Below are 10,471 nucleotides of genomic sequence, written 5' to 3'. Positions count from 1 at the left end.
AGCTACTGATGTGGACCAACTTTACATCTGTACAATTAAGACACTTGTACGTCATAAAAGTTTCACTATCTACAAGTAAGTCTCAGGTAGGATGTCAGCAACAGGAAGCTACAGCTACAGCAAGGTGAGGAAGAGTTAACACTACCTGTATGTACAAAGATTACACCATTGTGAATGCAGCACTTGTGTGGGAAGAGTTTAAGAAGACTTGTGTCCTTACCACAACGAAGACAGTGTACTCTTCGTCATTAACTCATGCCACAATAAATTATTGGAATATATAACATCAATATAAAACCGCCACATGTTGCTGCAGCCTTGTTCTGACTAGAGGCTCATCTGCAGGGAATTTGTATCCCCGCCATGTAACTTTTCCCATACTTCCACTTCCTGCACCCACATCACTGGAGGGAGCAAGGTGTTACTCATAGGATCATCGCTCTTTGGCTGCCATGTTGAAACCATGGCTTCTTGCTTGGGAGTCTTTCAACACTTTCCCGCATTTGTATGAACGGATTCTTCCTGCTTCCACCGTCATGAGCGATAGTGTTTATTAGAATGACAGATTCCTGTGCAGTGGAGTTTCTCAGTAACTGTTCTCATGTCCCGCCAGAATGTACAAGTTGCTATTGGCTGTGGGGTTGTCTGTTGGTCTGCTTTCCAAAACAACGACTCTGTATTGAAGGGTGAGAAAAAAGTACCTGGTAAGCATAATTTTAAAATCAGCGTTGTTTATACTCCAAACAAAAATAAATATATGTTACAACCAGAACTTTGGGGTTTTGGACGGCCAATATGCAAAGTGGCTGGGCCTCCCCTAGCCCACTCCTCTCACATCTGTCTGCAGGGAGGAAATATACAAGCAGCTTGTCCAATGTGCCTGTGCTCTCTCCTCCCTGCTGTGTGTGCGTGTGGTGTCTCCGTGGACTTTCAGCCAGTGTTGCTGGTATTTGCTGCTGTAAAGGCCCATACACACGGGGTACGGGCGTCGCCGCAGCCACGTGGCACGCGCGTGTTGCGGCGACAGGTCGCCCATGTGTATAACGCGCGCGCCCCGAACCGTCGCCCGTCGGAGCTGTCGCCAGGCGATTGACATGTTCAATCGCCGGCTACAGCTGTCGCAGTGACTTCGCCGGAACTGTCGCTAGTCCCGCGTGAGTACGCGGGCTAGCGACAGGAGACCTACGCGAGTGAATGGAGCATCCGGCCGGGGGATGCTCCATTCACAAACAGCTTCCGCCGCATCTCTGCCTTTCTGGCGAGACGTGTGGACAGCTGTCGCCGGCATTTCGCTGTTCGTGTGCGCGCATGCTACGGGGGACAATTGTCCCCCGTGAGTATGTAGCTTAAAGGCCCATACTCACGGGGGACGGCCGTCGCCGCAACCGCGTGGCACGCGCATGTTGCGGCGACAGTTCCCCCGTGTGTATGATGCGCGCGCCCCGAAACGTCGCCCGTCGGAGCTGTCGCCAGGCGATTGACATGTTCAATCGCCGGCTACAGTCGTCGCCGCAACTGTCGCTAGCCCCGCATGTGTATGCGGGCTAGCGACAGCTACCCACACACACCACACGGAGCTTCCGGCGGGGGGGAGGAAACTCGGCGACAGCTTCCGCCGCATCGCTAATCCCTCTGCTGCCGTGTGGATGCAGAGGGATTTGGCGACGAGCTGTCGTGTGCGGCGACAGCTACAATTGTACCCCCGTGGGTACTTAGCTTTACACAAGCTGCAATGAAAGCCGGACACCACACGTGCGAACAAAGCAGGGAGGGAAAGAGTAAAAGCGCACAGGCTGCCCTATATATTCACTCCCTGCAGATGCATGAGAGGAGGACACAAGCCACCATCGCCGTAGCTTCTCGCATTGGCTGCAGTAGCCCGGCCACTTCTGGTATTGCCCAGGCCCGATCCCGCAATCTTTCATCAGGACAGTATTCACAGCCCATCACTTTTTCCACATTTTATGTTTTCTTCAGAATTCTACACACAACACCCCATAATGACAACATGAAACAAAGTTTTCTTGAGGTTTTGGCACATTTTTAAAAAATAAAAAAGAGAAATGTACATGAGTACATAATATTTTAACCAACTACAATGGAAATGGAAATTTTAATCTTTAGTGCTATGGAGGAGGGAGGAGAGCTGACAGAGTGGGCAGGGAGAGAGGGAACAACACCCAAGGCGGATCAATTGGCAACGCATCACGGCGGGAATGGAAGGGGGGGGGGGGGGGGGAACGACTGCGCGCTTTACACAAGCCAGATTCTCGGCCGAGGCACCCCCACCAGCCTACTTGGCCAAGAACTGTGGTAGTTGTGTATGAAGCCTATGGTAATGTTTTACAGTATAATAATCTGACAAGTGAAGGTAGCAGACAAGCATCATAATTGTATACTGTGGTGAATCATTCCGTAACTTTGCTGCTCATAATTGTTCCCAAGCAGTAGACACTGTGTGCTGTAACACACTATAGCTGCATTCTTACCTGTCAGATCCCAGAAGGCGGAATATCCGACTGTTGTCTGAGATTTCCTGTGTTATCTGGAAGCAGAACAAAGAATATTATTCCAGTTAATGGTCAAGGAGTCTTCTCTATGTGATCCTCACGTCCGCTCTGGTTTCTTCTACTTACCTCATTTGATCTGAAGCTTCTACCCTGCATGCCATGTTTCCAAAATGCCAGCACACTATCCTGCAGACAGACTGTTAAAGAAAAAAGTAATAAGATTTAATCTATTAACCATCCCCGTATTTATCAAAAATTCAAGTGCTTCATAAAAATAATGTAGCAATCTTTATTTCATGGGAAAAAACATGCCAAGGAAAAGCACATAGAAAAGGCAGGAGTCTGGTTCAACAGGCACCACAAGATGAATGTACACACCATCAAACTGATATAAAGCAGGGTTGTCTAGCACCTGTCCTAAAAGGGTAGTACACACAGAAGCACCAATCGCATGACCAAGCGATTGCACTTATTTTACACGCACCAACCAACTGAACGCCCATCTCATTTGCAAACTGCACACACAACCGGAATGATGGACTGCACGATATGGCCACATTCATCAAACAAGTACAAATCGTTCAAATTACTTGTACACACGTGGCCAACTGCACAATATCAGCCCAACAGCTGTGTGAGTTGATCTGCTGGCTGGATCGGTCAAACCGTCTTTTATCCATTACTCGTCTAGTCATTTATCACGCATACACACTCCCAACAGACCAAGTTTGGACGGTAGTTGTGCGGAAAAGTTGCACATGTATACGAGCTTTAAGGCCCCATTCACTTCTAAAATCTCAAAACGCTAGCGATTACCGCTAGCGTTTTGCGGGAGTGATTTTTCCCACGATTAACGCGGAAAAATCACTGGACACAAGCGTTTTGGGAGCGATCGTGATTAGCGGTTCTATACATGCTGATGGCGAGTGCTCAGAAAATGCTGCATGTAACGTGTTTGCGGTTAACGCTAAACGCAAACCGCTGTGATCGCGGAAGTGAGAACACTGCCATAGGATTAAATGGCTAGCGGTTTTTAAAAAAACGCTAGCGGTTTGCGGTGAGCGGGAATCACGTGATTTCTGCTCAAGTGTGAATGGACCCTAAGGGTCAAATCCATGTTGGTATTTTGGGAAGGACAGAGTTTTTTTTTATTTGGTGAACCCCACCTCACCTCATTCACTCCCAATGTTCATTAAGAGTACGTTTCCAGTACAAGCATGCAAATTTGCATGCCATGTTCTGGACGCACAATTGCATCTGAATGTGTATGTAAATTTGCATGTGTATGCGTTTTTTACAATGCGAGATCGCATGTGTAAACGCTAATTTCTTCCTATGTGTTTTGTCTCTACTGACATACATGAAAATGAATGAAAAAACATGCAAAAAAAAATGCAAATGCGAAAACGCACTCAAAAACATCACGTGGCATACAAAATTATGAACATACATGAAACAGCAAAAAAAAATGCACGCAAACATGAAAACACACATGGAAACACCATTCGGCATCCAAAGTTTTATAGCACTACTGTCCAGATTTTTTTCTGCATGCAAATTCTGGATACAGTGAAAATAGGGTAACAGTAAAAAAGGGCGCAGGAGGCTAGTGGACAAATCGGGCGCCGCCATTCACTCCTATAATAATTATCGTTTAATGGGCGCCGAACAGGAAAAAAGGGCGCCCGAGAATAATAACGTTTTCCAACGGCGCCCGAAGATTTTTCATGTTTTATAACTGCTTGTGATGATTTACGTTTCTTATTTCAATAAAACATTATTTTAAATGTTATCCCTTACTGTTTGTAAAACATTATTATTCACAAAACAAAGCGATCAGTACGTAATGTAAATTGTAATATATTTTATCCCTTACTGTTTTTAAAACATTATTCTACACACAATACAGTGAGCACTAAGGAGGGTCTTAGGTTTAGGCACCAACAGGGTGGTCTTAGGTTTAGGCACCAACAGGGGGGTCTTAGGTTTAGGCACCAACAGGGTGGTCTTAGGTTTAGGCACCAACAGGGGGGTCTTAGGTTTAGGCACCAACAGGGGGGTCTTAGGTTTAGGCACCAACAGGGGGTCTTAGGTTTAGGCACCAACAGGGGGGTCTTAGGTTTAGGCACCAACAGGGGGTCTTAGGTTTAGGCACCAACAGGGGGGTCTTAGGTTTAGGCACCAACAGAGTGGTCTTAGGTTTAGGCACTAACAGGGGGGTCTTAGGTTTAGGCACCAACAGGGGGGTCTTAGGTTTAGGCACCAACAGGGGGGTCTTAGGTTTAGGCACTAACAGGGGGGTCTAGGGGTTAGGGGTAGGTACAGGGAGGGTTACTTAGGCACCAACAGGGGGGGTCTTAGGTTTAGGCATCAACAGGGGGGTCTAGGGGTTAGGGGTAGGTACAGGGAGGGTTACTTAGTAATTTTTTTTTAAACGTTATTATACGTTTCACTATTTAAACGGAAGATTAACGTTTTTACAATTGCCGATTTAATGCACATTATTTAATGATTTATAACTTTATAAAACATTAATTTTAAACGAAATACAGTACAATACATTTTTAAACGTTATCCATGCTTATCGTTTAAAACCCCGCGCCCTTTTTTCCCAGCGCCCCTTTTTAACGTACGCGAAAATAGGCCCATTGAAATACATTGCTATGTGAATCTGTGGGCAGAAAATACACATAAATGTGCATGTAGAGGAAACGGGCCCTAAATGCTATCCTAAAAATGTGTGAGGACCTCAACCTGCGAGAACTGGAGCTAGACAACCCCGAACCATTCATCTACTTTCTAAAATGTTAAACTTTGTTCATACTTTAAGCTCTTGCCTGTTAGCATCATTCAGCAGTGCAATAGAGTATCTCTCTGTTGGCAGCTGAGGAGCGGATTTATAAATATCCAACCAGACAGACCAACAGCCCCCAGCATGTAGTAAAGGGTTTCTTGCTTACCTATGGATTCGATCTGGAAATCAAAGGTAAGTTCTGCAGACAACTTCCGGCTGGACTTTAACCTTCCCTGAAGATTTACAATCTTTATACAACCTGTGAGAAGATAATGAGACAAAGCAAATTAACATTATGCACAACTCAGTTGAACAATAATACACTGTCAGCCTCATGTATGGAAGTGTCGGGTGCCTGTCAAAGTCCATGACAAAAGACCTGAGTCAGGTCAAGGATCACATTATTCACATCAGCAGCATCGTACAGCTCCACTATGGCACACACTGGCTGCTGGAATGGATACACCCTTCCAGGACCTCATGGAATTTATGTGTCATCCCCCTGCTTTAGTAACGGCACAAGGGGGTGTGACTAAAGTGGTGGGGATGCCACTTTGACATTTAATGGGGGGACTGTAGCAGTCCTATTAATTTACTTAATCCATAGTTGTAGTGAGAACATCTATACTTTATTTTTTTGGGTGATACAACTAATGACTATCCCCCTTATGCTGGGTACACACGGTGCGTTCCCTCACTAGATGCCCCGCTCGATTCCCGGCCGCTCGATTATTTCCGAACATTTCTGATCACGTTTCGATGATTGTTAGGTCGATTTGGCATACTTTACATGAGAATCGACCTAATGATCCATCGAAACGCGAATCAGAGATGTCGGAAATAATCGAGCGGCCAGGAATCGGCGGGAATCGAGCGGGGCATTGAGTGCGGGAACACACCGTGTGTACCCAGCATTAGAATCTTAACCACTTGCCGACCGCACGCTTATACCGTGCGTCGGCAAAGTGGCAGCTGCAGGACCAGCGACGCAGTATTGCGTCGCCAGCTGCAGGCTGATTAATCAGGAAGCAGCCGCTCGTGCGAGCGGCTGCTTCCTGTCAATTCACGGCGGGGGGCTCCGTGAATAGCCTGCGGGCCGCCGATGGCGGCTCGCAGGCTAAATGTAAACACAAGCGGAAATCCGCTTTGTTTACATTGTACGGCGCTGCTGCGCAGCAGCGCCGTAAGGCAGATCGGCGATCCCCGGCCAATCAGCGGCCGGGGATCGCCGCCATGTGACAGGAGACAGCCTGTCACTGGCTGCACAGGACGGATAGCGTCCTGTGCAGCCCGGCTTACCAGGGGGGGCCAGGTAGGAGAGGGAGGGGGAGGATTTCGCCGCGGAGGGGGGCTTTGAGGTGCCCCCCCCCGCAACACCCGGCAGGCAGGAGCGATCAGACCCCCCCAGCACATCATCCCCCTAGTGGGGGAAAAAAGGGGGGCGATCTGGTCGCTCTGCCTGCACGCTGATCTGTGCTGGGGGCTGCAGAGCCCACCCAGCACAGATCAGCTAAGACAGCGCTGGTCCTTAAGGGGGGGTAAAGGGTGGGTCCTCAAGTGGTTAACTTGATCAAGATTAGATGCAGGTTGTTATTTCATCCTAGAAAAAGAAAAGGAAGCTTCTCCACCTCACCACATATCGCTGTGCTGTGTGTAGAAGGGTGCAGGAGACCAGAACACCACTCCTAACGACCATATGAAGCAAAGTTGTCCGCACTCCATCGTGTTAAAAAGCCATATCTTTTATCCGATCATCAATAAAAGGTGGTACAACAATGGTACATGGCAGCGCAAGAGCTGACGCGTTTCAGACCCTCCTTAGTCGTAGCTAAAGTGGCAACTTAGTACAAACATTTTTATATTGACCAAAAGCACCCCCCTCCCCTATGCCACCCTAGTAGTATACCCGCCAGTTGTCATTTTGGTTCAGTAGGCATTTGCTAGGCCTGTGTACATGGTAAATACAGTACATATGACACTCAACTTGCTAGACCTCTGTGGAAATAGACCGAGAACAGTGAATTACAGGCACCCCTGCAAGTTTTTGTGCATATGTTAAAGTGGACCTAAACTTTTGCAAAGTATACAAGGAAAACACAGAGAAATTCACCCTGTGTGTGTTTACAGAGAACAGTCTGTCTTATGCTGGGATTACACGGTACGTTTTTTTGTAAGAATCATTCCGATAGATGCCTTCGATGATAAAATTCCCACATGTCCGATGTTCCGCTCGATTCGTTTCCGCTCGATTTCTTATAGAAGTCAATGGAAAAAAGAAAAGAAAAACGAGTGGAAGATAAGAGAATTGAGCAGAAAATCGGATTGCTAATAGATCGTGCGCCGAATCGAACGCGAAAAACGTACCGTGTAATCTGCTGGGAATACACCATGAGATTTTTTGGCAGATAAATAGTTCGATAGATAATTTCAGACATGTCCGATCTGATTTTGGATCATTTTTCTGATCGACTGCTCATAGAAATCGATCGGAAAAAAGATTGGACAGTAAATCTGCTGAGAAATCTCATTGTGTATTCCCAGCACAATTCTCCCTTATCTACAAGTTATCAGCAAGTATAAATCAGAGCTGTCAGCTCTGTCTAAACTGTCTCAAGGTTCAGGAGGTTAACCCTTTCTGTGCTCCCATGATACTAGGAAGTAAACCCTGCAGGATCTCTGTTGGAGTTCTATAAGCATTCGGTGAGGATGCACTGGGCAAGACTTCCTAACACTGCTACTGCCTAATGAGTGCGCCTTAGTGACTGCAGCTCTGGTGCTTTGAGTCCACCAGGAGAAAAGTGCAATATAAATGTTCTGTGTCTTGTCTTGATTAACTTAGAAGCAATCATCTTATCACAGGAACATCACAAGAAAAGTAATCAAGCCAGCAGTCTCTGTACTGGGAATTCTAAATAAAGGCCAGTTTCCATGTAGCAGGCGTGGATTTTGCAGGAGGGTTGCCGGCACTTGTACTTATGCAAGTACACATCCGGATCGCTTAGCTGTGCCAATGCGTGGCTATAGGGATTGGAGTGCGCGCTGCAGGAAACTGCAGCATGCCGTCCAGAATTGCACCGCAGTGCCATTCATCTAGCAATGCATAGAAGAGATTCGCCTGCGGGAAACACTGCAGATTCATCATCCATTCATCCCTAGTGGAAACGGCCCTAACCAACTCTGCCAGCAAAGACAGGAAAACACACTGCAAGTTTTACAACAGTAGAGTGAGTGCAAATGATAGAAGTACTTACGATCTAAGCACACTAGAATAGTGTCTCTCTCTAGCTGTGTCACATGGACCACATCCGCCTGCGGGGAATCTGAGCATAAAGACAAACATACATTTAGTGCAAAGCAAGCCTTAATAGTCAGTGTATTGGGTAGAGACATTATAATTCTGTATGCGCCATACACGGCAGGACTTGGGCGATAGGTCTGTTGGGGAGGCACTCAGCCACGGAACACAATTATGGAAGCTTTTATTGACCATAATTCACTGCATGGGAGAACAAGCACAAAGACAAAAGAGAAAGAGGGCACTCCAGTGTGTAACTCTTTACAATACATAAAATTCCCCAACTGAACCTCAAATGTTCCATGGCACTTCATGGAGAGTATTTATAATGGGTTATTTGAATATAAATACAGGGCAGCCATCAGGGGGGGGGGGGGGGGGGGGGACAACTGACACTGCAGTGAGGGGCCCAGGGCTTCTGGGGGCCCTGGGCCCCCCCAAAGCGCTGGAAGGGCCGCATGTGCTGGCTGCGGGCCTGTGGCTCACAAACCAGCACACCGCGTTCCAGCACTGAGAGAAGAGTGACATCAGCGCTTGAACGTGGGGAGCAGATGAGTGAGCCTGCTACAGCGGCCTTTCTTAACCACTTCGCCGCCAGGGTACAGTATATCTACGCTCCTTTGGACTTCACTTCCCCGCCCGAAGCGTAGATATACGCACCCCCCGCCGCTGCCGCCGCTGTCCGCGCTCCCGCTCGCACTCCCGCGATCATGCACGCCGCTGCCCGCTCGCCCGGAGATCAATGAATGGGAAAATCCATTCCCGTTCGTTGATCTCTGCCCCCGCAATGATCGGCATGCTTCTACGAGAAGCAGCCGATCATTGTGAAAAAACTCAGTTTCCCAGCCTCCCTTCCTGCAAGCGTCCTTCCGACGCTTGCAGGATGCCTAAAAAAAAAATGCTACTACTACACCCAAACATTTTTTTCACATACAAATAAATTATTTTTACTATTATTTTTAACTAATTAACTCCCACACTCCCCAATTGTTATCAATATTTTTTTTTTGAAATATTAAAATAAATTAAAAAAAAATTACAATAAAAAAAAAGACTTAAATAGTTACCTTAGGGATTGAAATCTTTAAATATTTATATCAAGAGGGTATAACACTGCTACTTTATAAATTATGGGCTTGTAATTAGGGATAGATGCAAAACTGAAAAAAATGCACCTTTATTTGCAAATAAAATATTGGCGCCAAACATTGTGATAGGGACATAATTTAAATGGTGTAATAACTGGGACAAATGGGCATATAAGTTACATGGATTTTAATTATAGTAGCATGCATTATTTAAAAACTATAATGGCGGAAAACTGAAAAATAATGTTTTTTCTTCCAAATGTTTTCCTATTTTCCCATTAAAACACATTTAGAATAAAATAATTCTTGGCATAATGTCCCACCTAAAGAAAGCCTAATTGGTGGTGAAAAAAACAAGATATAGTTCATTTCATTGTGATAAGTAATGATAAAGTTATAGGCGAATGAATGGATGGAGCGCTGAAAGGAGAAAATTGCTCTGGTGGTCAGGGGGTAAAACCCCTCAGTTGTGAAGTGGTTAACTGGGGCATCACCTATACCTGGCTACCTATACTGGGGCACCACCTATACTTGGCTACTTATACTGGAGTGCCTATAGCTTGCTACCTATACTGGGGGCACCAGTACCTGGCTAACCTATACTGGTGCACCACCCATACCAGGCTACCTACACTGGGGGGCAACTCAACCAGGCTACCTATACCTGGGCACCACCTATAGTAGAATATATTGGGGCACCTGTATCTTGCTGGCCTATACTGGGGCACCAGCTATACCAGGCTACCTATACTGAGGGTATCTACACCAGGCTACCTATACTAGG

General features: G+C 46.4%; 1 protein-coding gene across 6 annotated transcripts in view; it reads right to left on the bottom strand.

Annotated features, from left to right (window-relative positions):
- Positions 1-516: 516 nt before the first annotated feature.
- MAP4K3 (mitogen-activated protein kinase kinase kinase kinase 3) overlaps positions 517-10,471 on the bottom strand; it is a 391,382-nt gene continuing 381,427 nt past the window's right edge. For all 6 annotated transcript variants that reach the window (XM_068232153.1, XM_068232154.1, XM_068232156.1 and 3 more), the window contains 5 exons: positions 8,556-8,624; positions 5,471-5,563; positions 2,637-2,707; positions 2,490-2,545; positions 517-674 (listed from right to left, as the gene is read on the bottom strand). In XM_068232153.1, coding sequence (XP_068088254.1) covers positions 587-674; positions 2,490-2,545; positions 2,637-2,707; positions 5,471-5,563; positions 8,556-8,624 — 377 coding nt within the window. In that variant the 3' untranslated portion in view covers positions 517-586. The remainder of the gene's footprint in view (positions 675-2,489; positions 2,546-2,636; positions 2,708-5,470; positions 5,564-8,555; positions 8,625-10,471) is intronic.

Source organism: Hyperolius riggenbachi, chromosome 4 (genome assembly GCF_040937935.1).
Source record: "Hyperolius riggenbachi isolate aHypRig1 chromosome 4, aHypRig1.pri, whole genome shotgun sequence".
NCBI lineage: Eukaryota > Metazoa > Chordata > Amphibia > Anura > Hyperoliidae > Hyperolius > Hyperolius riggenbachi.
The sequence above is the reverse complement of the archived record's forward strand: the minus strand, read 5'-3'. Positions and strand labels throughout refer to the sequence as shown.